The sequence below is a fragment of the Temnothorax curvispinosus genome, unplaced genomic scaffold, assembly GCF_003070985.1.
Source record: "Temnothorax curvispinosus isolate PA1 unplaced genomic scaffold, ASM307098v1 QBEX01010126.1, whole genome shotgun sequence".
Taxonomy (NCBI): Eukaryota; Metazoa; Arthropoda; class Insecta; order Hymenoptera; family Formicidae; genus Temnothorax; species Temnothorax curvispinosus.
This window is the reverse complement of record NW_020219906.1, coordinates 234,102-261,895: the sequence shown is the minus strand read 5'-3', so window position 1 is coordinate 261,895 and position 27,794 is coordinate 234,102. Positions and strand designations below refer to the sequence as shown.

At 42.1% G+C, this 27,794-nt stretch overlaps 2 protein-coding genes across 10 annotated transcripts in view; both read left to right on the top strand.

Annotated features, from left to right (window-relative positions):
• Positions 1-9,818, top strand: part of LOC112459764 (inositol-pentakisphosphate 2-kinase) — a 75,020-nt gene extending 65,202 nt beyond the window's left edge. For all 4 annotated transcript variants that reach the window (XM_025024070.1, XM_025024067.1, XM_025024068.1 and 1 more), the window contains 5 exons: positions 7,362-7,567; positions 7,667-8,092; positions 8,177-8,386; positions 8,479-8,852; positions 9,279-9,818. In XM_025024070.1, the coding sequence (XP_024879838.1) occupies positions 7,362-7,567; positions 7,667-8,092; positions 8,177-8,386; positions 8,479-8,852; positions 9,279-9,474 (1,412 nt within the window). In that variant the 3' untranslated portion in view covers positions 9,475-9,818. The remainder of the gene's footprint in view (positions 1-7,361; positions 7,568-7,666; positions 8,093-8,176; positions 8,387-8,478; positions 8,853-9,278) is intronic.
• A 665-nt stretch (positions 9,819-10,483) lies between these two features.
• On the top strand, positions 10,484-27,534 carry LOC112459746 (neurofibromin). Of its 6 annotated transcripts, none has more exons than XM_025024028.1 (25): positions 10,484-10,730; positions 12,739-13,060; positions 13,150-13,368; positions 13,470-14,163; positions 14,258-14,501; positions 14,709-15,086; positions 15,155-15,341; positions 15,517-15,558; positions 15,642-15,715; positions 15,887-16,767; positions 16,872-17,185; positions 17,376-17,937; positions 18,020-18,568; positions 18,649-18,852; positions 18,938-21,056; positions 21,136-21,276; positions 21,385-21,643; positions 21,715-21,836; positions 21,938-22,042; positions 23,041-23,100; positions 23,296-23,501; positions 23,577-23,775; positions 23,892-24,136; positions 24,245-24,457; positions 24,562-27,534. In XM_025024028.1, the coding sequence occupies exons 1-24, from the start codon at positions 10,671-10,673 to the stop codon at positions 24,336-24,338; spliced, it is 8,280 nt and encodes a 2,759-aa protein (XP_024879796.1). In that variant the 5' UTR covers positions 10,484-10,670; the 3' UTR covers positions 24,339-24,457; positions 24,562-27,534. The 6 variants fall into 6 exon arrangements, with proteins under 6 accessions (XP_024879796.1, XP_024879794.1, XP_024879798.1 ...); XM_025024026.1 differs by having other exon boundaries at positions 23,014-23,100; XM_025024031.1 differs by lacking the exon at positions 10,484-10,730 and adding an exon at positions 11,958-11,982 and having other exon boundaries at positions 23,014-23,100.
• The last annotated feature ends 260 nt before the right edge of the window (positions 27,535-27,794 follow it).

Here is a 27,794-nt window from a genome sequence, read left to right as displayed (position 1 = left end):
CTGGTGCTTTTCGTTCGTGCTGGGAAATAAAGTGCTATGCGCCGCGTCCGCCTCGGCGGACTAAATTTACGACGCGCGGCTCCTGCGGGCTGTCTGCGACTCACACTCTCCGCCTGCAGCTGTGCGCTCTCAAAAAGATGACGTCGCCCGACGAGAAGCGTCCTCGAGGAGACGCTAAAGCCAGCGGTCGTCGAGTACCGTGTCATTGCTTTATCGTTTTTCGCCGCCATCCGTTTTCAAGTTCCTCGTTCCTCCTTGATGTCTCTGAGTCACACGTATCCCGCATAATCCCTGCCACTACTTGAATCACGTTTCTTAATTTAACGTAGAGTTTTACACGTATAGCTCGCAATTTACGGAAAAAAAAATTAGCGTTGCAGCGCATCTCGCTCGATACGCCGCGTTGGCCACGACGGTCATATACGTTTCAAGCGGGACGCACGATCAATCATTCCTACGAAAAGGCCACGACTCCGTGTCCTTCGACATATCGCTCTTTCGGAAAAGCTAAAGTGAGGATTTAAATATCGTTCTCAGCGACGCACCGCGAAATCGGCCGAGAGATCATTGATCTGGACGAAGGACGAGAATCCAAAGTGTGTGTGTGTGTGTGCGCGCGCGTGAACGCGATAAATAGAATTTCATTAACGAGAGACGCGACTGAATTCTTACCCGCTGGTTTTCGCAGTGGACATAATAGTCGTTGTATCGTCGAGTAGGACGTCTGTAACTCTGTAAAACTATTGTATATCTCCGTCCTGTTGATTTCTCACTCGAGAAAACTTAGAATATTATGAACAGAAACTGTAAAGGTGTATTAACGAAGTCTACGCGAGCTTCGTTTCTACCTCGCTATTTTCGATAATATTCTCAATCTTCGAAAAATTCGAATATTATTTGGCAAGATGTAAAAGACAGGTCTTTTCGATAAAGTCGGCGCGTGTACACACAGCGACGGATAACGTCAGAAAGATGCTGGCAACTGCTGCAGAGAAGCAGTTATTATAGTAATTAAAAGGGGGAAACCGTTAATAAATATATAGGTATAAGAGATGGACGTTGCCGCGTCGTGCGATCATGACAGATTAAGCCGCGTGATAGCAAGTAAGCTTTAATCCCTTCATAGCCTTCTTTTAACTTTTTTTAAATCTTTTTTACAGCTGTTTAACTAACAGCAGAAACTGATGGAAATTATTTTTAATTATTTTAAGTTATGCTAAACAGATTCCTCGCTACAATGTTTATCCGTAGCGTGACGATTCTTCGAATAAACACGTACGTGCAACTCCTTCGGTTTACAAGCTTCTAAATCTAAATTATATTTTTAGAGGACGATAAAATATTACGCTTGATTTTTCGCTGATATTTAATGCGTCGAAGGTCCTATCAGGAAAAGATATAAAACAAGATGATATATATTTTTTCTGTTTACGTTTGACTGCATAGCGAGGACTCACAATATTTGCATACATATTATATTCCTGTCTCCGTCCCGTCTTACAGTTTTCTTTCTTGCGCGAAAGGTCAAAATCAGATCATCGATGCACATGCGTATAACATTTGGCGACTGTTTTGACAGCGGTGCTTATGCACTTAAAAACTGCGAGAGATTCCAGAGAGTCACGTTCGATGATTGGCGTCAATAATAAAATAACAAAGTTAATTAAATTGAAGGCATGCCAGAATAAGAAGGAGCGCTTACGTACTTGTTCGACGAGGGGAAACGACCATCTCTATCTCGCCAAGATTTTCCGACTCCCTCTGTCTCCACCTTCATCCTAGAAGAATGCGTTTTGTTCGAGAACATTTATTACACGCGCACACAATGAAAACGCGAGATCGCGCGCGGGGATTTATTTTTGAATAATGCAGCGACGTTTATCATCCGCTATCGGCGAGAAGGAGATCCGCCCATTGTATGCAACGCGCGGTAATTTCGTTCGGTGGAACTACTTCCCTTTTCTCTTTCGGTGCGAACGCGCTCCGGGGCACGTGTCGCTCCGCGCCTTATCGGGATCCGTCGATCACCCGAGCGCCATCTTTACGAGATTATTTTAAAATATTAACCATCAATCCTTCCTTAATACATGGTTTTTGACGTAACATGTGGCGCAATAACGAGGATATACTGGATGAATAGAATATAAGTAATATAACGATAGAGGATAAAAATAAAGAATAAATTCGTGTTTGATTCATTCACGTTCTGTATTTTTCGCGTGGAAACGACAGAGCACGCGCGCGCGTTTGCACGTAAAACGAACACGGACGTGTTGGATAGTTGTTCAATACTCGTTTGCATACGTCCACACGTGGGCGTGGACTGCCGTTGTTTACGCATAGACGTCCAGCGTCGACCGTGTCGGGTGTTTTCCACCGGATATCTGTTGGGCAGACCTTGTGAAACGGGGTCCTGCAAGAAAACCCTCGATAAGGTAGGTGGGCAGGATTTACGCGCGGCTGCATCCAGGGAGGGGCTGCTGGGAAGAGATGTTAATCAGAATACCCCGTGTCCCGTGTCGCATCACGTCGCGATCCCGCATTCGCAAACACGAACGAATTAATTCCGTTCTTATATTACCCCGTATACGTGACGACACGGAAATTAATGTGGCGCGAGAAGACTTTTCTTTGTTACGAGAAAAGTCTTGAGGAAGCTTCAAAGCTCTTTGTGCTGCAGTCGCGTTTGCGTGTGTGTGTGTGTGTGTGAATTGTGATCATGTCATCTTTTTATTCTCATAAGCGTCGTACATAACGGTTCTCGCTCATTGGCGTGCGGTCGGCGTATGCGTGTCAGAACAGTTTACCGAAGTTTACCAGTACAAGTTTATTATACTTACTAAATACCGGGCGGCGAGAGTTCATACTCGGTCACCGTGTCTTTATTTTCTTTTATGCATGTACGTTCCGTTTCTGCTACGTACTTTCGTTCGTTTAATAATGCCATATATTTCTTTTCTCCCTCATATGATTACTTTTATGTGTTTTTACTTTTTACTTTTCTTTTATTTACTTTTCTCACTTATTTCTTCTATTTTCTCCATCTCCGCGTTCTCATATTTGTTGTTTTTTATTTATTTATTTTTTTAATTATTTTGTATTACTGGATCTTTCACGCCCTTACCGTAACTTATGTTCTTCTTAGAAATAGATACGTTAGAACGAAGTAAACTGATATGTTATTATCAAATTCTGTACGTGAGTTCACAGAACGCATATGTTTCCTTTGCGTTTCCACCACCGCGCTCACACTTATCCGGATAAACTTGTATTTATCCGTTTACACACCGGTTTACCGGCGAAAAGTCTATCCGGTCTGGTCTCCCGCGGCTGCAGATGCAACAAGTGGTCGGCCGTGCTCTTCCGCTCATCCGCTGCTTTTCTTTCCGCGGATTCGTCGATATTCTGACACGTTGGCACTTTCTCCGGCGGCTATTGGAAATAGAAGCCACCACCGCGCCCTCCTCTACCGCTGTTGGTCGTTTCGTCGGCAAAAGTTGCTTGATTGCAAAAGGAATATGCGAGTGCGAGGGTGAACGACATCACGGCGCGCGCGCGGCTAGAAAATATATTTCGCGAGAAGCCGCGGCTCCGCGGTAGCCCGCGCCGAGCGTCTGCGCTATTTCGAGAAATATCGTTAAGGAAACGCGGCTACGTACCGCGCTTCCTAACGCATAACATGTAATTTAAATGAGGGAAAAGGTGTCTTTAAAAGGCAAATGTGTGATGTTTAGCGATATAACAGTTTAAACTACAACTCGTATCTAATTTATCCCTTATCGCTCGGGATGTAAAATTCAATATTCCTCGCAATTTCCATTTCGCATATCTACGCACATCTCGAGCGTAAATAATTCAGCTGGAAATATTTTACGCGGTATTTATTCGAGTGTTCTCGATTATCGCATCGAGAATCAATTGTAATCTCCTGACAAAAAATACAGCAGAAAGTTCATCGAGACGTCACACGACATGTCAGGCATTCCTCCGATAACGTAAAAGCTCTCTCGGGGTCTGTTATTCGCCTAAGGTTATCGGGTCCGCGAACGCCTTTGCGCACATTGTGAAATTCTCGCGCGACTGTCGATATTTTTATCCGCGTGCCGTGTTATTCGCAGGCTGGAATTGCGCTGTTATCTCCGACGATATTGCGCACTCGCGCGATACGGCAGTATCGATTTCCCCCTGTAAACGTGCGTCGCTTCGCGGCACGCTCTCGTGCGTGTCATTACCGAAACCGAACGACAAAAATACGATGTCAGCCACGCGCCACGCGCCAATACCGGCACGTTCACCGTCAATTTCGTCGTCGGCGAAATCCGTGCGAAATGCGAAAATCGAATCACGCGTGCGTCGTCATCGTGACACTCCCCGCGGCCGCTTTCATTAAAAGTCTCTCTAATTAACGGCTCATTCGAAGAAAGGCGCTTTCTTGTCTTACCACTCGCGATATGCATGACATATACAGACGATGTAAACAAAATTTTCGAAGAAGGAGATACGCCGTCTGAAAATAACACTAATGTGTACGCATATTGCAACGCGTCCCCTTTCTTCCCTTTCGACGAAGTTAATATAAAAATGTTATGAGTGTCGATGTATATTTTTCGAAACAATGTTGCCTCGCGGAACTCGAAATTCTTACGATTCGATACTTGAGCGGTATAACGCAACATCGCGCCTTTATGGTTCGCGTTAACGCAAGCTGCACCTGCCGCAACCTCGTGAGATTCTCCGCTTTTTTTTTCGCTTCGATCTCGCTCACTTTCTGGAGTAGTCCTCGGTATCGTCTATTTTCGGAGATCGACCCACGTCACGCGGAATATTTTTGCAACTGGACCGCCGCGGCCGTGTCGGACGTTTATTTTGAAAGATTGAAGCGAGGAATGTGTAAACGAAGACTGTGTAAACCTATCACGGCACCGGCTACTCTCTGTATCGGCGTCGCTGCCACGGCGGGGATTATTTCCCTATGCACTCCCTTGCGATAGATCTGACATATCTAATCTAAAAAGTTTTAATTTATATTTTGCGTGCTTTTGCTTAAAGAAAATTAGATGAAACAAAATAAGATTTTAAAAATATACATAGCTCTCTATCTTTCTCCGCTTTTTTCTTTTCCTCCTCTCTCTCTCTCTCTCTCTGCCTCTCTCTTTCTCATTCCAAGTTACGTAACGAGGCATTATTAAGATTCGTAATTGTTTCATTTCCGAGCGCTACCGACCAGTTCGCCTTCCACAATGAAAAATGCAGTTAATGACGCGTTAATGATGCCGGCGCAGAAATACATAACGTTATCTTGGCGTGAGAATATCTCGATACTATGTTTCCGCGTCGAGCGTTGATATAGTATGTTGTAATCAGTCCTCACCCGATACGGTCAACAATACTAACGTAGGCTGGAACGGACGTTAGTATATGAAGTTGAACGAAAATGGCTGGTCGGAGTAATTGACCTCTTTAGCGCGCGCGTAACGTGCACCTTAAAAAGATACAATTCACGTAATGGACGTAATTCGATGCACAAGACCATTGTCAAATGCATTATTGCACAAGCTTGTTAAGTAGACGATTTTAATATCTATATATAATCTAAATAACAAAAAAAACCACTATAAAATTACTCGATACAAATTCGGAGCAGGAGAGATAACGAGTAGCTCCGAAGAAATTATACATTCGCTCGTATTAGCTGTGCATGCAGCTTTCTCTCCGTCGAAGAGAAAAAGGAAAGACGATCGATCCGTAACTTTGTGCATGATGCACGAGATTTAAAGTCACGCGTGCTCGGCATTTAGCAAAATTACCGTACATCATTATCCTTTGACACAGACCTCTCCTTTCGCTCGGCGTTCATCACGCGAAGAGAAATTTGTGCCATCAAGTTTACATGACAGCAAAATAGCTTTGTTCCAACTCTCGGATAGGCAAAAAAAAAGTAGAGACCGACAAGCAAAGAGTACCTGATGATTAAATGCGTAGAATGCTTATACGGTATATTTAATATTTGATTTTAATGACGTTGGGAGAAAAAATTAATTTTCCACGTTGATTTTTCTCACAACTCGTTCCTTTCTCTTCGTTTTATTTTTTCCCGACGACCAACGAGTGTTGCAAAGCGGCATTAATTATCATTAAAGTCAAATGCATGTCGCGTCGCAATCGTATAATGTTTTTCTTAACGGGCTTATGACGCTTTCTCGTGAAACTCATAACGTCATAACTACACGGTTTGTATCCGGTCGTTAACGATTTTGAGAGATACGAGTGACTAATGGAGTACATCCACGTTGGGATACCCGTTCGGATATTCCGACGAGGGATAAGCAAGATAACGAGGTAACTTCTGTTTGACGCGTTTAATTGTGGCAATATCTTACGGCCGCGTGTGTTCGACGGAGGCAAATGCGCGGAGGGAAAGTTCAGGCGTCCGCGTCCGCTCGTTAATTTATGCTACCCCCCCGATAAACGATCGTCTCGCAATCGTCGTCGGTGAGAGATTACGACGGCGCTGTTTAGACTCGTGTCGCAGAGCGCGCGCCGTAACTCCTATCTCGGGTCTTGACACCTATCGAGTACTTTTTTTCTCTAATATTAAGTGCGAACGCGACAGTTTCCCTGTAGTGTTTTTTTTTCTCGGAATGCATTGTCGCATAGAACATTTATAGTATGATTTATAGTTGGCGTTATTCTCTCATTGCCATTATTGTACGCTATCTATACATGTAATCTGTGAAAGTTCCTACGAGAGATAACGGTATGTGGGAGAAGGTGGGCGGTGTTTGAATTCCTCATTCTTCTTTTTATAACATTTGGATATCTTTTAATTGCCGAGAAAGTCATATTTGGCCGTGTTATTTGCCGTTAGTCACCTATCTGCCATTCATAAATCGCACTTGTTGCGATGCAAGGTCTTTAAATTACCCCGTTCTCGCGAACGAAGCGCGTTTTGTTGCGAGTGACGTAATAAGAGTCACGAATCTCTTTTCGGCATCTACATCGCTATATATTACTATATTTATGCGATTTGGTCTACTATTCGCTAAAAGCACTCTCGACACCGCGGCGCAGCGCGGCGGCTCGCGTGACTTTCTTCCATTTCAGAATCACGTGAATCGCAAGTGTTTCGCGCCTACGCGTTGTCTGCGGTACCATGGCACCCTCCGCCGCCACAATTCCGGTGAAGGAATTTTATTTTAGAACAGTCGTTATTTTAGGACCGTACTTATATGCGCGTATGTTATCGTTACTATTATACAACAATGTTGACGTTAGCAGTCAGATAAAATTAAATTTGTTGAAAATAAGCGAAGAAAATAGTACATGGGATATTTATCGTGATCGATCTTACATTGTTGCAGAGGAACGACGGCATAAGGAAATCACGGACACATACGCCACAAAGTTTCCAGATTATACGTTTTTGGATTTGCACTTGGAATTCGATCAAACCGTCTTCCGAAGCCGTTCGACTTTCTGCGTGGAGATAAAGCCGAAGCAGGGATACTTACCAAAGGCGGAGCAGAGGTTTCCTGGATGTCCGTATTGTCTCAATCAGTACGCCAAGGTATTTAATAAACATTGATTTTTAACTTTATTTTCACAAATAATAATATACAACCCAAATGTTAGATAGATGATATACTAAAAGAAAATAATTTTTTAGCTGCGGAGGAAGAGCATCACCGCTCGCAGTAATTATTGCCCGTTTGATCTGTTCTCCGGGGTGGAGACGCGTATGAAAGCTGCAATAGAAGAACTTTTGAAAGCACCGCAGAACAACTTGAAAATCTTCAAAGATGGCTTCGTCGTCTACGATCAGACGTCCTCGCCAAATGATCTAGAGAACGTGCTGGACGAGTGGTTTCGGAGTGAAGCAACGGAGAGCGGCGGACAAGCTCGCCGCGTCGACGAGTTCTGCACGTTGGTTTGTGCCGTCCTTACGCGACCTATCGCCCAAGAGCAGCTGAAACTGCCGCCCATCTCCCTTTCACGTAATTTTCTCTTTCTCGCGAATCATGTTTCAACGACATTTTGCGCCGCACCAGGCGCGGTCGCGAGAGCCGAATGGTGCCTTCGTCTCGCGGAAAAGGTAAGTGCTTGCATTGAAAATCATTATTTATTGAAAATAATAATCGTCGCCCTCTAACTAACTTTTATCTTTTTTATCTTGCAGAAATGCACGTTTGATGGCAGCGACTTGCCGAAGAACTCGGTGCTGGAGCGAATGTGGAATATGCAGCGCGTGTCTTACGTTAATACTACGTACATTCACAGCATTTATTCCAAGCTCGCACCGGTACTAAATGACGATATGATATACTCTGGCTTGACAAAATTAAATAAAACTTGTAATATTTTTCACGCTTTACTTGATCAACCTACGGTATGTATTTTCATACAAATGCACGTACAAAAGAAGGACGTTTTGTTGAATGGATGAATACATTAGGGAATATTTCCCTCTCTCTGTTCCAGAATGCAGTCCAGAAAATGGAGACCATGAAAGAAATAGACTTTCAAACGCTTCTTAAGAGCACACGTGCACAAGAACATGATGACGATTTTAATGGAAATAGTAATGCCAGATCAGAATGTATCTTATCTGCCGACAGAACGTTTGTAAACGGCGGTCTTGTATCGCAAACAGAACGTAGTTCCAACCTAGATTCGCGCCAACCATTTTATGGAAACGAGAGTCATCCGTATGATCAAAGAACTAGCAACGATGACGACGAGCGAAAGGCAAATATGCAGATTACCGCCGAACATTTGTCAGCGTTACAAATGTACCTTTTATTTGTCACGGCCAGAGATTGTTCGATATTAATGACCTTTCGCGAACTGCATCCGTAAGTGTATTGTTCGAAACAATAGCCTTTATTTTCACTGCATGTTTAAAGTGCCGAGAATAATGTATAAATCTTACAACAAAGGCAAAGTTGATGATAAAATTGATTTAATGCAATGATTCTATGAGAGGAAATGCGCTTTCTACGTATTCTCTATAGCCATTGTCCAAATAATATAATAGTTGCCCAATGCAGCACTTGCAGCGGATACTTTATTTATCTAATTATGATTATTTGATCGTGGATTTAATGTAATTTAATTACGTCATAAAATCTACAATTCATAAATGTATAATGTGAATCATTATTTATCAGCGCCAAATGTGCAACATATGAATGATTATTATTACTTATATTAAATGCATTTCAGATAATTAGATGTGTTGTAAATAGTTGTAAAAACGTATCATTTTTCTCTTTTTACAGGAATAATGCATCAAGAATGCCTGTGGAAAATACGATAAAACTTTCGGAGCAACATTATTTTTTAAGCAGTGTCAGAGTCTCGGATTTGGACCCGAAAAGCGTTCATTCCATCGAAAAGCATCGACAACGAGACGTGGATATTTTTGATTCTGTAATTTCTTTATTGGAAGAAGATATTCTTTTTACAAATAGATAATTATCTGAAAGAGAAAAGCGAAGCTAGTAGATATAGTATTTAATATATACATTAAAGAATCTATTTAGAATAGAGGAAGTGTGTGCACTTACGTAAATAGACAAAGATAAGAGAATTAAAAAAAAAGAGACGTCTTCAAACGTGCCTGATTATCCGAGTATCTTATGATAGTATATTGATACATGTGATACGGGTGATTGTTGTGATATATTAGTTTAAACAGTAAAAGGTGAATGTTTTAGTTATCTTTATTTCATATATGACATTATTATATTTGTGTCTTTCAACGTTGATTGTATAAACATGTTGTGTTCGTACTTAATAAATATCTATATGAAAAATAACGAGGGTGCATACGTGCATGATATTATAGTTAATAAAAATGATTATTATGTATAACGTCGACCAAGATCGTAGAGATTATGACTTTGTAATATACTGACCAACAGAGTCGAGCACAGTAAAAGGCAACCACGTTGTAACATCGCACTAACGTGATCGACGTTTCGTACGAGCACGGGTCCCGGGTACAAGGCCGCGTCGGCGTCGGCGTCGGCGTCGGCGTCGCACAGTTATGAATGACGTGGTTGCAAGGTGGGGTGATGGTGCACCAGCGTTGACCGAACCAGGGATGTACGAAGCCATCATCCCCTGTAGTCTCTCAAATGTTTTAACGTTTAACGTCAAATAAGCAAATAATCCTAAGAAAGATGCAATAAAGAACGGAGGAACGTATTGACACGTAAAAATAATATCGCATTTGAAAATGTTCACGTGTTCCTCTTCCTTTTTTCATTTTGGAAAAAAGTAAAAACTGTTTTCCCTTTACGTAGAATACGTTCGAGTCCTTCGGTTTCGCGCGACACTCCTGAGCACGTAACGCGCGATCGGCGCGATTGGCGCGTCGGCGAGGCGGTCGTGCACCTTCGGCCGCGCTCGATCATCTTCGCTGTCCCACCGCCGCAAGTGCCCCTCCCCAACGGGGGCGATTGGCGATTCGCAGGTCCGCGATCCTGCGCGATCCGCGGTGCCGTGCCGCGGTGATGGTGCCGATGGTGGGTGTCGTGGGTGATGGCCCGTGATGGTCGTTCAGTCGTTCAGTCAACGTTCATAAATGATGACGTAAGGTCGCGGCTCGTAGCGAGCTGGCGCGTCGTGGTACGTGGTAACGGCCTGTCAGTGAACCTCGGACAGAGATGGGGACGCAAAAGCCCGGGGAATGGGCGACGTTGGTGCTCGCGCGTTTCGAGGCTCAGGTGCGCGATTGGCGATGCTCCGACCTCCGACGCGAGAAGCGTGTCGATCTCCCTTGTCTCCGTTTCGTTTCATGCTCGCCCTCTCCTTCCCTCTCACGGCTCACGGCTCGCCACCCTCTTCCGGTGTGTGCAACGGCCACGGCTACGGTACTTGACCGTTTTGTTCGTCGACGCCGCGCCGTGCCGCGCCGTGCCGTGCCGTCGTCCTCGTCAACGCCTTTCATGGGCGCGTCTTGGGGGCACACCGGTACCGTCGACCTCGTTCCCGCCATACTTGGCGCCCCGTTCTCCGGCTCCGGCACCGGGTACATTTTTTTCGGCCAGCTACTCCTGGATCAACGACTGCGACGAGGACGAGGATATGCGACTACCCACGAGAGTCGGTCAAAGTCGACTCGTAATGTCGTAATACCTACGTGCCGACGTTGAACATGAGACGTGTCAGAGATGTGTATGATACTTGAAGCGAGCTCGACATGAGAAACATACGCGTCGAGGACCTCGACGTCGACGGTTAATCCATCATCCGATGTCCGCGTAGGAGCGCGCTCACAAACTTCTAAATATAGGACAAAGATTCATGCATACCATTATTTTATACGTTCCATTTCTACAGCAGATTTTCCGAAAGATGTGACAAAAACGGACGTTTATAAGAAACGTGATCAGAGATTTGCTTAAATTTTTTACAGTTGCTAGGGCTTTGAAATCGTTGTTCGTTCTTATAACGCGCGCGAAGGGTGGCATATCAAAACCTTACATTTAAGAAATAACATGATAGAGTCTCAACCTATGTACGCAAGATGTACGTAAACTTATTTAATTCTTTCACGTTGACACGGTTGCGAGATAATGTACGTGCTTGATTTTTTACTACTAACGTATCATATGATTACGCGCGCTCCCAAATGTGGCTGAGAGGATCGAGCTAGAAAGGGTTTCGAACAGCTACAGCTACACGCGTTATTTTTCTCGAAAAAAATCGGACCTCTGTACGCGCGTAAGACGAAGACGGTCGTACGTTTCGAGTGTGTATCGATAAAGTGGGAGGAGGGCCACCCGCCGTGCCCGAGAATACGATGTCGTTCCTTCCCTCCTTTTGATTCGTTCATTCATGAAAAGATGTATTCTTGCAAAGATGGCCCCTCCTCTCCCGGCTCCCGGCTCCCCTCGTGCGGTTTGACCTTCGCCCCCTCCGCCATCCGCCTCCAGTCAACCTCGCCGGGCTCGCCGTGAGAGCAGCTCACGCAAGGTGTATATGCAGTAACGTATCTATTATATATAGGGGTGCGAGGTGTAAATATCGATAAACTTGCGCGATGACTCCATGACTCACGAATGTTCGTTCGCACGATTTTCACCACCCACGCTCGGCGTGATACGTAGGGCGATGCTTTTGTTTTAATTAAACTGTATACTATTCACCCGCGATATATAACGTCGCGTGGAACGTGATGATTGCAAGACCAATAAGAAAATGACGGTATTCCTCGACGGTCTCAACAACGCTCCGGATAACACGGACGTGAATAAATCAGGACGAGATTCCGCGCTCGTGTCCACCCCCGTGCCCATGAAAATGGCGATAAAAAAGAATGACGTCTTTTACAATTGGCGCGTTTGATGCGAGCCCGCGGAATGGGATGGGTCCATCCAAGAATGAAAGTCGCATTCCCTTTACGCACAGCGTACAGCTCGACCGCGCGGCGCGCTGCCGCTGCCCGCGATACACCCGAACAAAAGGGAATAAAACCGAGGCACGTTGTCGCCACCATTATTTCAAAGACTGCCTCATTTCATCCTTGATGCCTCCTCCTCCTTCATCCTAATATATAGTCCCCGTATCTGCAAGGAGACGAAAATGGATCATCCATTCATTCATCAATGTTACTTCATTGCGCACACTTTGTACTTTATTTAAATATTTTTGTCACATTGTACCTTTTATTTATATATATATATATATATATATCTCTCTTTCCCTAAGAGATCGCTTTTTTGAACGCAGCTGCCGTGTCGATCCGGTCCCGAGAGTCCTCATTCTCGAGTGAACGAGAAGAGGTGCAAGAAATGCCTGATAGAGATATCTCGATACCGCTTCTCCTTCGTTATATCTGGTCTTACGAAGATGCTGCAACGGGTCAACGAGCTGACACCGAGCACGAGCAGTCAGCGGCCGTTCCAACCCAAGGATCAAGATCGACAGGAGTCAATCATCATCGTTCTGGACACGCTGGAGAAGTGCCTGGCGAACACACCGAAGGACACAACGAAATTCGAGGAGGCGATGAATGTGAAGCTGCTGCTGCGGGAGATATGTCAGTTCATAGGTGAGCGGAACAACTCGGCGAGGAAACGTGTTGAGATCGCGAGTCAAGGTGAAAGTAGAAAATCTTCAAGGATTACGTGTACGTTGCAGGCATGCCCTACGACAGCCCGCAGACGAAAATGATAAGGACGTTAGCGAGCAAAGTGCTGTTCGCTCTAAGCCTAACGTTCTTCAACGCGGTCTTCAACCGGATATCGGCCAGGCTTCAGGAACTGTCCAACAGCGGGGACGAGAATCCAGACTGCAGCGACATCGAGCTGATGCAGTATATCAATGTCGATGTCTACAGATTGACCAGGCTTCTGAACGGTAGGCGGTGATTATTAAAACGTGGCGCGCGTGCATAAATGAAGCCAATAATATTTAATGCCGTGTACACTTACGCGCGCGTTCACTCGTTCGTGTTGCAGAAACTATACAGAAAATCCGGCAACTAGTCGGCAAGAAGTCGGCGTATCTCGTGCTTATGAATCCTCTGGAGAAGGCGATCTGGAACTGGATGGACACGTATCCGCATGAGTTCGCCGACGTGCAAAAGCAGCCTAATGAGGATCTTAGTAAGGCCTGCGAAGAGTTGTTCGACATTCTCGACACGTTTGTCGTTGAGAAGAAGAGCCGCGCGGCCTCTGTTTGGCCGTTGCAGATAATGCTGCTGGTACTCTCGCCCAAGGTCCTGGAGATCGTCAACACCGACACTAGGCCACCCGCGTCGCCACGATATTCGAGAAAGAAGCAGTTCATCGATAGCGTAAAGCGTAGTCTGCGAATGCACGGCAGCTCCTCTAGTCGCCAACTGTCCGAGGCCGCGGCGATCACGTGCGTCAATCTCATTAAGGCGGCCACGTATGTCAACAACGCCGAATCTAGCAACGTCGTCCTAACTCTAGCAAAGCAGCTGATGGATGATCTGATGAGCCTTCTTTTCAATCCCTCGAAGCCATTTTCACGCGGGCAGACGTACAGCGCGCAGGACGTCGATCTGATGATCGACTTCTTCGTTAGCTCTTTCCGTATCAATCCGCATAACAACGAAGTTTTTAAGTTTTGCCTGAATGTCACGTACCCGTCAACGTACCAGTTCGTCTTGGTCAGCTCATTATACAAGCAAGTGTCAAAAATATTTTCTTCTTGCAGCACGCGCATAAGACGCTCGCAAGTTGTTGGCAAGTCTGACCGGTTTCGATGCTCCATATTTCAGAATCTTCACGCAACCGAGATTACCGTGGTGGCCAGAGCGTAGTCTTGTATATTCGTACGGCACAAAACTCAGGAATATGTTTACCGATACTCTGAACAAAGTGACACAGAACTGCATGTGGAATACGCCGCTGCGCATGATTCACAACTTTGCCCTCAAGCCTAAAGAGGAGATAGCTAATTCTAAGAACCTATTGTTGGTGATGGTGCGACTCATTCACGTGGACCCTATGTTAATGTTGCACGTATGTTTTTTATAAATAAATATGGATCACGTATGAATATAAGTGTTAACGGTAAAATATGAAAAGTATAAATAAAGCATTTGCTACTCATGTGTAACTTAACTTAATTTAAAAAAAAATACATATAATCGAGATATAGAATATATATATATAGACTAAATATGGATAAGATGTCTAAAGCCTCCATATTACGTTGACACGTTGCAGAGTTACGGCACAGCTGGCCATGAAATACAAAGGTCCACTTTAGAGTTGATTAATGGACTTGTCTCATTAGTCCATCAGCCCACGATGCCGGACATCGCCCACGAAGCGATGGAGGCTTTGTTAGTGCTACACCACCCAGACAAGGTCAAAGCATGGAATCCAGAAGCGCCGCTCGACACTTTCTGGGATGCCAGTTCGCAAGTCGTTTTCTCAATCTCCCAGAAATTGATTCAACATCAAATTTTCAACTACACGACTATACTTAAATGGCTTCGTGAGATACTGAGTTGTAGGAATGCTTTTCTTTCTCAGTACAAAGATTATGGAAATGTGGACAGCCATATTGCAATCAGTAAACAAGCGCATATTAAACTTGAGGTACAAACTTTTAACCATTACAAAATTATGGCTGGTTACACGTAATTCGAGGACGTTAACGTGTTCAGGTCGTGTGCTTGATGTATTTATGGAGTATAGACATGGAGGCTGTTTTAGTATCCATGTCTTGTTTTGCACTATTATGCGAAGAAGCGGAAATTCTCTGTGGCAGCGACGAGGTAGCGGTGACCTGTTTGCTTCCGAATTATCACGTGTATTTAGACGTGGCGCAAGCTTCGACCGTGTTGATCTCTGGTAAGTTTTATTTTTCTAACGAGATTTCATGAGAACACTCAGAGCACAGATGGAGAGATATGTTCTTCTGGATTCAAAGACTCACTTGTGAATCTTTGACGTTATTTCTCTATTTCACGTAATAAAATTCTTATTCGTCTGTAGTAGAGTATTAAAGATCTTGTTATCGTAATAGCCCACGGGGAGAGTAGACTATGTTATCAGGAGTATAATCACGGTGAGTGATCCACGTTTATTCATTATCTTCTTTAATGACGAAACTATTGATAGCAGCAGTTTGAAGTGTCTTTTATATTTCAGGGCGTGCTACGTTACAAAAAAGAATATTATTCTTGTTGAGAAAGATTGAACATTGTGTGAATGGTATACAACCAGTACGTATATTAACATTTATTTTTTGTATATGTATTTATATGTAATATGAACTCTATCACCATGCATAAAACACGATAAAATATTAGTTAATATTTAATCAATATCAATCGAACATGAACATCATCATAGTCTTTTTAAAAACTGACAGACGTTTACATTCGTATTTTTAGGCTTGGGAGGAAACATTTAGAAATTGGGAAGCGACTTCGCGGCAATTGGCTAGTTATCCTAAAAGCAAGACTGAGGATGTGCAGGTAGAGCCGTTTTGTCGCGGAAACGTAAAACGGAGAGCAGCACACCAGAATTCGGAGCACGAAGTGGAAGAGCAAATTAACGAGTGGGCCAACATGACAGGGTTTCTTTGCGCTTTGGGCGGAGTATGCTTGCAACGTCGTTCACCTAGTAGACCACCGTATGACGTATTCCCTTTTAATCCCGAGCATAAAAGGGGTTTGACGAAACAGCAGGATTCCGTCTTGGGCTTAACAAATTCGAATCAAGAAGCGCAATATTGCCCAGTGACACAATTCGTATTCAACTTATTACGATTATTAATTTGCAACAACGAGAAACTTGGCAATCAAATACAGAAGCACGTGAAGGAGTTAGTCGCACATGAGATGAGTCCTGCCGTATATCCAATATTGTTCGATCAGATAAAAAATTTCGTCGAGAAATCCTTCGACCCACGTGGACACGTAGTGGTATCGGATTTAAACACGCAGTTCATTGAACACACCATATTTATAATGAAAAATATTCTGGACTCAAAAACGGATCAACCATCGGAATACCTCGGAGTGACCAGTATTGAAGGCATGATGTTGGCAATCGTTAGGTATGTCAGGCATTTAGACATGACGGTACATTCGATTTGCATCAAAACCAAATTATGCCAGCTGGTTGAAGCTATGATGAAGAGACGAGACGATCTGGCATTTAGACAGGAGTTGAAATTTCGCAACAAACTAGTTGAATATTTGACCGAGTGGGTAATGTGCAGGCATCCTTTTTTTTCAACAACTGCCAACGATATTACAGCTTACACAAGGTAAAATATTTTCTCTCACTTTATATATAAATATGTCCAACTTATATGTTAAAAACTAAAAATAAATAGGTATAATTATCGAATATGTCTTTAACTTTCTCTAGAGATTTGGATCAAGCTTGCATGGAGGCAGTAGGAGCATTATTGCGCGGACTTCCTCTTCAGCCTGAAGATTCTGATCGTGTTGAGTTGATGGAAGCAAAGTCTGAACTATTTTCGAAATATTTCATACTCTTTATGAATTTAATAAATTACTGCAACGACCCATCATCATCATCATCGGAGGACAAGGATCTTGAGTCTCAGCAATCGCCTACTTTAACGACTAACAAGCTAGCCACTTTGCGCAACACTACCATTCAAGCTACGAGTAATCTTCTCAGTGCAAATATAGACAGCGGCTTGAGACATTCAATACGTACGCAAAAAATCACGTTATATGCTTTTAATTCAAGAGTTTTCTGGAGGAACGGATTAAGTCCCAAAGACATATTTCTTGCTTTTATTTTTATTTGCCATTTTATTTCTTCCAGAGACGTCTTCAATTATCCATAACTATCAGTAACTAATGGCTCTATCACTAAATCTTTAACTTTTTTCTTACTTAGATTTAGGCTATAACGCGGATCTTCAGACGCGAGTCGCATTTATGGAAGTGTTGACTAAAATCCTTCAGCAGGGAACGGAGTTCGATACCCTTGCTGAGACTGTCCTAGCAGACAGATACGAGCAATTAGTGCAACTCGTTACAATGATCAGTGATAAAGGTGAATTGCCTATCGCCATGGCATTGGCCAATGTAGTGACGACAAATCAAATGGATGAGTTGGCGCGTGTCTTCGTGACACTGTTTGACGCAAAGCATTTATTGTCACCTCTATTGTGGAATATGCTTTATCGAGAGGTCGAGCTAACTGATTGCATACAGACTCTCTTTCGCGGTAATACTCTGGGAAGTAAGATAATGTCATTCTGCTTTAAAATTTATGGTACCAGCTATTTGCAAGGCTTGCTTGAACCTCTGATCAAACCTTTACTGGACGAGCCAACAATTAGTTTTGAAGTAGACAGCGCAAGGATTGATCCTAACGAAAGTATTGAACAAAACGGTGACAACTTAATCACATTGACACAAAAAGTGTTCAATGCTATCGTATCATCATCAGATACGTAAGTCATCATTTATTATAACTTGTTAAATAAAATAAAATCACATAAGTCATATCCGCTCAAGTCCGAAATATCTTTTCAGGTTTCCTCCGCAGCTGCGCTCGATGTGTCACTGCCTGTATCAAGTATTATGCAAGAGATTTCCGCAATCTCCGCAGAGCAACATTGTGGCCGTAGGAACGGTGATATTTCTACGTTTCATTAATCCTGCCATTGTCTCACCCCAAGAGATGGGTATCGTGAACAAACCGGTACCGTATGAAGTCAAGCGAGGCCTCATGCTTATGTCAAAGATATTGCAGAATATTGCAAATCACGTAGAGTTCAGCAAGGAGCAACATATGTTGCCTTTCAACGATTTTTTGAGAACGAATTTCGAGATCGGTCGACGATTCATCATACAGATAGCATCGGATTGCGAAACGGTCGATCAAACCAGCCATCCTATGTCATTTGTTTCGGATGCCAATGTCTTAGCATTGCACAGGTTGTTGTGGAATCATCAGGAAAAAATTGGAGACTATCTTAGTAGTAGTAGAGACCACAAAGCTGTCGGAAGGAGACCATTTGACAAGATGGCTACGTTATTAGCGTATCTTGGTCCACCTGAGCACAAGCCGGTGGATTCTCAGTGAGTTTTCGACCTGTTTGCTTTGACTACGTTATCATCGCTAATATGAATCACGAATTGATTCTATGTTTGAATTTCAGCTCGCTCTTTTCGACTACTTACATGCCTATGTCACGATGGGCGAGCAAAGACATGTCGTCGACTAATTTTGAAGAGATCATGATGAAGCATAATATGCATGAGACAGAGGAATTTAAAAGCATCCAGAGTATGAATATCTTTTATCAAGCGGGCACCAGCAAGCAAGGCTATCCAGTATTTTACTACATTGCACGACGATTCAAGTATGCGCAAATCGTTTATATAAGATAGCGGTGAATATACATATACATATAGCGAAGAGTATACTATTTAAACTTTTATTTTCAGACTTGGCGAAACGAACGGCGATCTGCTGATATATCACGTTATTCTAACATTAAAACCCTTCCATCACTCTCCGTACGACGTAGTCGTCGATTTCACTCACACGTGTGTAGATAATCGGTTTAGGGTAGAATTTTTGCAAAAGTGGTTTTGCGTTCTACCTGTGGCAACCTATGAAAATCTCCACGCAGTTTACATTTACAATTGTAATTCGTGGGTACGCGAATTCACAAAGTATTATGATAGTATCGTGGCGCCGTTGAAAGGTAATCGAAAGATTGTCTTCATCGACGGCCAAGGGAAATTAAGTGACGTGATCGATGTCGAGCAACTGAAATTACCCGGAGCGACATTATCCCTGGACGAAGACTTGAAAGTGTTCACCGGCGCCTTGAAACTAGCTCACAAAGAGCTGAGAGTATCTGTGAAGATCGGACCAACGACGTTCCAAGTAATGCATACTGATAGAGCTAAAGTGTTATCGCATTGGGTTCTCTTAAATGACATCTATTATGCGTCCGAAATAGAAGATGTTTGTCTGTTGGACGACAATTCATTTGTGCTGACCATTTCCATCGAATCGGTACCTCTGACTTTTGCCCACAACGATTGCGACAGCATTGTGCAGAATATAATTCACATCAGGAATCGTTGGGTGCTGTCGCAGCCGGACTCTGTGTCCGTTCACTCGAAAATCAGGCCTAAGGATGTGCCCGGTACCCTTTTGAACATGGCCTTACTGAATCTCGGTAGTCCGGACCCCAATCTTCGGACTGCCGCGTATAACCACCTGTGCGCGCTCACAGCGACATTTGGCTTGAAAATAGAGGGTCAACTGTTGGAAACATCTGGTATTTGCATACCATCGAATAACACCATATTCATAAAGCATTTGAGTGAGACCTTGGCGGCGAACGATCCGCATCTCACGCTCGAATTTCTTAAGGAATGCTTACAAGGCTTCAGGGCGTCGACTATCGAGCTGAAGCATTTATGCCTTGAATATATGACACCGTGGCTCAGCAATCTCGTGCGATTTTACAAACCGCGCGATGAAGGCGGTAAGCGGCAGAAGCAAGTTATAGATATCCTGGACGATTTGATTACGTTGACTGTCCAGGAGACTGCAATGTATCCGAGTATACAGGCGAAGATCTGGAGTACGATTGGTATGTTGCCGGAACTGATTGACGTTGTTCTCGATATTTTTCTTCAACGCAGCGCGCGATATGGCTTAGGCTCGCCGGAAACGGCGAGATCCGCCGAGATCATGGCGGATACTGCAGTCGCTCTGGCGTCCGGTAACGTGCAATTGGTCGCCAAGAAACTAATAAATAAGGTATGTCGAATAGTGGACAAGACATGCATGTCGCCGACGTCGCAGCTGGAGCAGCATGTAAGGTGGAGTGATATAGCAATCCTGGCGAGATATCTCCTGATGTTGTCCTTTAATAACTGTCTGGATGTAGGAAAACACTTGCCGTACATTTTTCACACGGTGACGTTGCTCGTATGCTCCGGCAGTTTGACCATGCGAGCTTCCACTCATGGTTTGGTGATCAACAGTATTCACTCGTTGTGCACATGCAGTTCGCCTTCGTTCTCCGAAGATACACATAGAATACTACGGATGAGCCTAGACGAATTCTCATTGCCCAAGTTTTACCTACTGTTTGGCATCAGCAAGGTGAAATCCGCCGCTGGCACGGCTTTCTACGAACATTCAAAATCCAGCTGTAAACACGCGAATGGGGGTGAAAAGTGGCTCAGTAGCGAGAGAAGCGCGCACGGGACACAGGACAAGGAGAGACTTTATTTAACCAGTTTGGAAGTCATAACTGACGCTCTTCTGGAGATCATGGAGGCTTGCATGCGAGACATTCCTAAGTGCGATTGGTTAAAAACGTGGACATTGTTAGCGAAGAACTTTGCCTTCTGCTTAAATCCGGCTTTGCAGCCAAGAGCTCTCATCGTCTTCGGTTGTATCAGCAAAAGTATAACGGATCAAGACATGAGGCAACTACTGAAGATACTGATGAAGGCGCTCGAAAGTTTCAACGATATTAATCTTATAGAGGCTATTGTTATGTGCTTAACCCGATTGCAACCTCTTCTGAGACCCGTAAGTTTCCGTTTAGAGCTTTAGAAATCGTTCAACTTCAATATTCAGTACTAAATCCGTTTTACCGTTTTCTGTTAAGGAATCGCCAATACACAGGCATTTATTCTGGATTGCCACGTCCGTTCTCGAATTAGATGAAGCATCGTTATACGCATCCGGCCTAGCCCTTCTCGAGCAGAACTTGCACACACTTGACTCACAAGGCACTTTCGACGAAAAGGTCTGCACTCTTCAAGAGTCTTCTTCTCGAGAGAATCTTGATTAATCTTTAAATATCTCTTAATATGAAGATTAATAGAGACTAAATCATTACCACTATTCTTTCCAGACATTAGAATACGTAATGATGACAACGCGTGAACCTTTGGAATATCAGTTTAAACAATTAGATCATGCTGTGGGTTTGTCCTTTAAGTCTAACTTTCATTTCGCGCTGGTCGGTCATCTTCTGAAAGGCTACAGGCATCGTACGCCGACTACAGTCACCAGGACGGTCAGAGTATTGACTATGTTACTGGCAATCGTAGCTAAACCTTCCAAAAGGGATAAATTTGAAGTAACGCCTGAAAGTATCCCTTACTTGACCGGTAACGTTCACGTTAGTTTGAAATAATATTAAGATTAAAAAAAAATCTATTCTGAATTTCATTCTTTGCAGCGTTAGTGGCTGTGTCAGAAGAGGTTCGTAGCAGATGTCACATCCGACACTCGCTCGACAAAAGCTTGCACGATTCATCAGGCAGTTCGGACGTTCTCGATACTCTGCCATCGCGCAATACGGTGACTATCTTTTTTTCTATTTGTTATTATAGTATTATACATAGATTACATAAAACATAATACATATGACATTAATGAGATTATCGTGTACACGTCGCCAGGATATGCCTGGAGCTTCTAATCCTACGAGTAGAAGACAGAAGACCTGGGATTTACTGGATCAATCGGCGCTTACTCAAGCGAAACAACAAAAACAATCTGCGCAGGTATAAATTATATAATTACGAGCGCGCGCGTTGTTCAAAAATTTCTCCTTTACGAGCTATAGCAATAATTATAACGGCGTAGTTAACTTGTGCGTTTGAAATATTGTAGGAACACCAACTTTTGCGCCCCTAAAAATCTTACCTTTTAAAATTATTACTTATGTAGAGAATATCGAAATGTAGCACCATTCTCGCACACACAATTACTTATTTAGCAAGTTAAAAAGAAATCATTCTCGAGCATACAGAGTGCATGAAGTTACTTTGGAACAATGCACTGCATGATCCCAAAAGTATCAAGAGAAGTGCTCGCACGAAATAAAATTATCCAGAGCTTACTCGAACAAAATATGAACTTCTTTCTCATAAAATAAAATATTCATATGTAATTTGCGCGATAAATTATGTATATTGCTTCTATTACTATCGCTTTGCTCATCTTATTGTCTCTACGAATTGTTTGATCAAGTCTTTTACTTTTGCCAAGGAATATCTGTTTATCAAATCCGCCTGTTATCTGAGAACTTGTGTGTGTGTGTGTGTGTGTGTGTGTGTTTTATCTACAAAAATATAGTAAAACGTATCTATTATCCATGTATCTATTTGGAATTATATTCCATATCTTTTGGGTATATGTATCTATCTAATTTTATTTACTATATTCTTGGTATGAAGCTTTTCAGTTACATTTTATTGCTGAATTTATTGACACTCATGAAAAAGAATCTCAAGTTCTCAAAGCCTCAGCTTTTAAGCACGTTGAACGAAAATTGATTTCGCGTGATGGTTTTGTCTATCGTTTGCCATACTTTTCAATCCGATTCCCAGTTGATACCAGTAGACCTGTTGCGCATAGCATATAACATCATTTTATTCCTTTGTGCATCTCTGTTTACTCTCTCGGTGTGTGCCCGCGCCTGCCTGTGCCTGTCTGGATTATATAAAACATCATGCAACTTGTCACTAACAAGACTGGCCGGCTTTTATTTAAATCGCAGCGATCCTTGAGCGTGCCGAGCGCAAAGGACGACAAGTCAGCGGACAACGCGGAGCAACAGGTACTTGTCATTTCAACAATAATTGTGGTATAATTCTTGTATTTTTTTTCCTCTCTTTTCGAATTGAAACGCGGTTTTCTTTGACTATTCATCTAGGAAATATGAATTGAGAACGTCTACGTCCGCGACTGTAATATTTAATTTCTTAATCTTATCGTGAGTCGAGGAAACTAATGTGTTTGTATTTTTACACAGAGAGATCGTAGCACCAGAGTGAGCCTAAGCAACGAAAATAACGTCTTACTCGATCCGGAAGTATTAACGGATTTTTCAACGCAGACTTTGGTGCTGACCATGCTGGCCACGCTAGTCAAGTATTCCACCAATGAAAACGAAACGCGGATTCTTTATGAATACCTGGCAGAAGCAACAGTAGTTTTCCCTAAAGTTTTTCCAGTCGTGTAAGTTTTTTCAAACGAGAATATCTGAGACTAATCTATCTTCAAATTTTTGCAACTTGCCGAATATTCTTGCAGACATAACTTACTCGACGCAAAGATCAATAGCGTATTGTCTTCTTGTCATGACCAAGCGATACTGAATGCCGTTCAAACTATTATACAGAACATGATAGCCTGCGAAGATACGAACCAGCAACATCATTTGCAACACTATTTGCAAAGCTGCGGATTCCGCGGTCTTTGGAGGTTCGCAGGGCCTTACCCAGACTCAGACGTAAGTTTTGGATTCTAGCATTTAATTATTTCTTTAGTGATTTGATTTTGATATGGACTGGATTTAAAGAGCTAGGAGTCTTTCTGTCCGTAACGCAATTGACAAAATGTTTACAGTCAACACAAATGGTGTCAAACTGTACGCCCGAGAGTGCTGAATTGTTTGTGAATTGTCTGAGGGCAATGGTGGAAATGTGTTTGATGATGCAAGAATCGAATAGTAAAGAAACAGTTATCGGGAAGAGTAAACGCGCCGGCAGCTGTCAATCGGATTTTGCGTCGAAAACAAGACCACCTGCTGGAATTGTCCAAGAACAATCTCGTGTATCAACAGAGATCGACGCTTCTTCCGTTCATGTAAAGTGAGTCTCATTTTACTCGCAGAGCGTTTGCCGTTTAAATGTCATTTTGCGTACCGTGTCGTACGTATGCAAAAACGCAATGCATATCGGACAAATTGAATGTTTCAGTCATGGTACGGATAGCAAGCGAAGCAACTCGGTTGATGGGAATCAAACTGAGAATATGGGTGGTGGTGATGGTGGCGGCGGTTCACAACCTTAGCAATTAATTTGTGATACTGGCAGGCAATGCGATAAAAGTGTGCGTAAGAAACAAAATAATCGAAAGTTGCAACGGCAAATGAGATGTGTGAACTCTAAATAATCGCTTTGTAAATATAGGTGAGACACTACGTATTCCATTAGAAGGCACTATTATTTTTTAATTTGGTATTAATTCAATCACATTATGAAAGAAATTTACCGGCTAATATTTTATTTTACAGAACCTCGCACACGTTTATTCCGTGTTATTGCTGTAACATGTTCAGTCAGTTTAGTACAATGCCGTCCACATCATGATAATGAGCCTACAGAAGTGGAAGTCGATGAAAGCTATGTTTTTGAAGAACGTTATTTTATTTCTATTAGCGATATTGCGATATTGACGTTCTTTTTAAACTTGTGATCATTTTATTAATTAATCGTACAAACGTTGCTGTCTCAATGTGACAATTTTATTACGACAGTTTCATTACGAGATTCAAATGCATGAATATTATATATAGCATATATGTTGCTAACGCTTTTACAACGAACTTGGAAAACTTGCGTTGTAAACATGAATTTCCTCGCTATATACCGTAAAATTGGATTTTAGCGAATTAGAACATTTAGTGCATTTCGTCGTGATTCAGCGTTCATAAACATAGAAAATGACTTACGGTATATGGTATATATCAGTTTTTTTCATCAACAACGAGTATTACATATGTTCGATATTTTCTTCATAATTGCACGTATAATTTATTGACTGATTCTATTATGGTCGCAATACGATACATATACAGTGAAGAATCTCAATGGTCCATAGAGAATCAACCGCGAGAAGTAGAATAGATAGATAAAAATTTATTAAGGATCGTTCGCAATTTTTTCATTATATAGAAATTTTAACTATAAGGCGCTTCTACTGCAAGAGAATATATCGGATATATCGTCTACGATTTATTTTTAAGCGATCAGTTGTAAAACACCGCAAACAATTTTATTATTCTACTTACGAAAGAATCTCTGTTGGTCCTCTAAGGCCCAAGAAATGCGGTTGCGCTAGATATAACTTTCTACGCAAAAACCGCTCGCTCCTTCTCATATGCCGTTGCATATAGATCTCAACAATGCAAAGATGACTTGGACCAGTGACGCCTGTCGTTCTCAAGGCGTTCGAAGCCCCAGGACGAATAATTTCTAGACTCAACTCATAAAAAGGAACACCAATGTAAAAGTGTATATTGTCTACTACTTATTAAAGTACAAAGTGAGACCAAGCGATATCTTGTCCGTACTGTAACGTAAGCCGGGACATTTTAGTAATAAGGAGAAAGGAATAGGAGAATAGCGCGTAAATTGATAGATCTCGCACTTGTGTTAGCAGCAATGAATACCAAGTGCCAGGGATCGTATTGAAATAGTATTTTGTAGGATGTATCGCGAAGATTACTCGCCCATTTTTATTTAAATTTCATTTATTTATTTAGATGAAACTTCTTTTGACGCGCCATAGCAAGTGTGACATATATGTATAAATAGCGACATGTCAGATTGAGAAACGTGGAAATGATATTTTTGTGCGGCTATGCAGAATGAATAGCAGCTTCTCAACGGCACTAGAGTGATTGTTAGGAGTTTGAGAGATGTATTTGTACATAGTGCGTTGTATAATGTTTACACAATTGTGGCGACTTTGTAAGTTGATTTTGTTCGTCTGTATTTTTAGACAAATTTTTAGAGACGCCCGACGCGTCGTAGGAAATGGACAAATTTCCGAATTAATGCGCTGATTTCAACGTATAGAGCTTCTTTCGAGCTTGTACTTAACATGAATAAATGTACGTTCAAGTCATTAATTACTATTATATGAGCTTTGATCTTATTAAGGCTACGTTCCGATATTTACTGGCAATACTGAAAATCTATAGTATACGACTATATGTGACGTAAAATATAGAAAAATATAGATTTTCAGTACTGACAGTGAATATTGGAATGCAGCCTTTACGTTTACGTGCGCTAGTCATATTTGAAAACATTGAAAAGCTCTCGCGAAGTAATTTTTTTATAATGTTTTTTTTTTACATATAGTCTGTATTCCTACTGAATTTTTGTTAACTTTGTCAGTCTGATAATCACCGTGAGATGTATAAGCTGATTTTAAATTAATCATTTCTTCATTAATGAGTACTGATTCATTCATATTCGCTAATTTTAATTCGCGCAGTTCGGGTTTGTTAAGCACATCCGTAACTGCCGTATTATCACACGCTTTTTGTTGTCTTTTACCAAAGGTGTAAATCTGTAAATCGTCTCTAGGCTGCGTTAGGTAAGGCGATTAATTTATTAACAGTTACAATTAAGAAAAATTGTGCACACATGAAGTGTACAATTAAGAAAAATAGACCATAATCGTAATCGCTTAACATGTATATGTATGCGTCGTATTCGGATTTGTCATCAGTTCGGCATTTTCCTTTCGGACCTCGAGTTTCCGCGATACTTCTATATAGAGCGTGTTATTACGATAAATTTGTAAATACCATAAAATTCTAGCGTGTAAAGATTGATGAACGAGTAGTTGTACGTCGGACTAGCGAGCATTCGTCTATAAATTTAAAAAGATAATGTATACGCATATTTTTTTAGCTTACACACGGCGCGATTTATGGATATGAAAAAATAAGGGAGGGTTGTTGATTTTTTAAATCACGCATAAATTTCGAATCAATTGTTTTTTTTTTACTGCACGTTGTATTGTATCAGCAATTTAATTTCGAAGCAACATTATATCGATATTAATCGAGTATACATCTTTTCACATGTTTTGATTATGTTCGATTTGCCATGCTGTTAAAAACTTTTGTACTGCATACATACAGAAGTTAGTGTATATGACGCTATTAAAGTAGAGTGCACGAGCGTCCGACAGTACTGTATGCACGTGTGCGAGTAAAGGCCAAAGAGTGCGTGTATATGTAAGAACATAAAATGTAATAATGTTTAACGGATCGTGATACGCGCACAAGATAGTTAAATGTACGATAGCTCCGGCGAACCTTCGATTCGCGCGGTCGGCATTAAGCGTTATTTTTCTCTTCGATCGAATCTCTTCACGACGTGATTATCTGGCCTTTCTACGAATGCAATGAGATAATTTTTTGTGTAAATATATCCACGAGATTAAAACGCTGTTTGTTAAACTATAACTATGCATTATTGATCTCTGGACCCTCGAATACTCGTGTCTCTCGCTTTCGAATCTCGACATTACGTTTTGCTTCCTCATAGAGGAAGCTTTGTTTTCATAAACTTTGTACATGGACCTTTGATCACATATAAAGCTAAGTCTAATCAACCGAATTTAAAAGAATTATATATGAAATAGGTTGAATTTGTGATATGTTGTAGTTCTTGCGTTCCTGATAAAAAGTCTCAAATTTCACCAACTTTCTTTGATTAGTTTCTG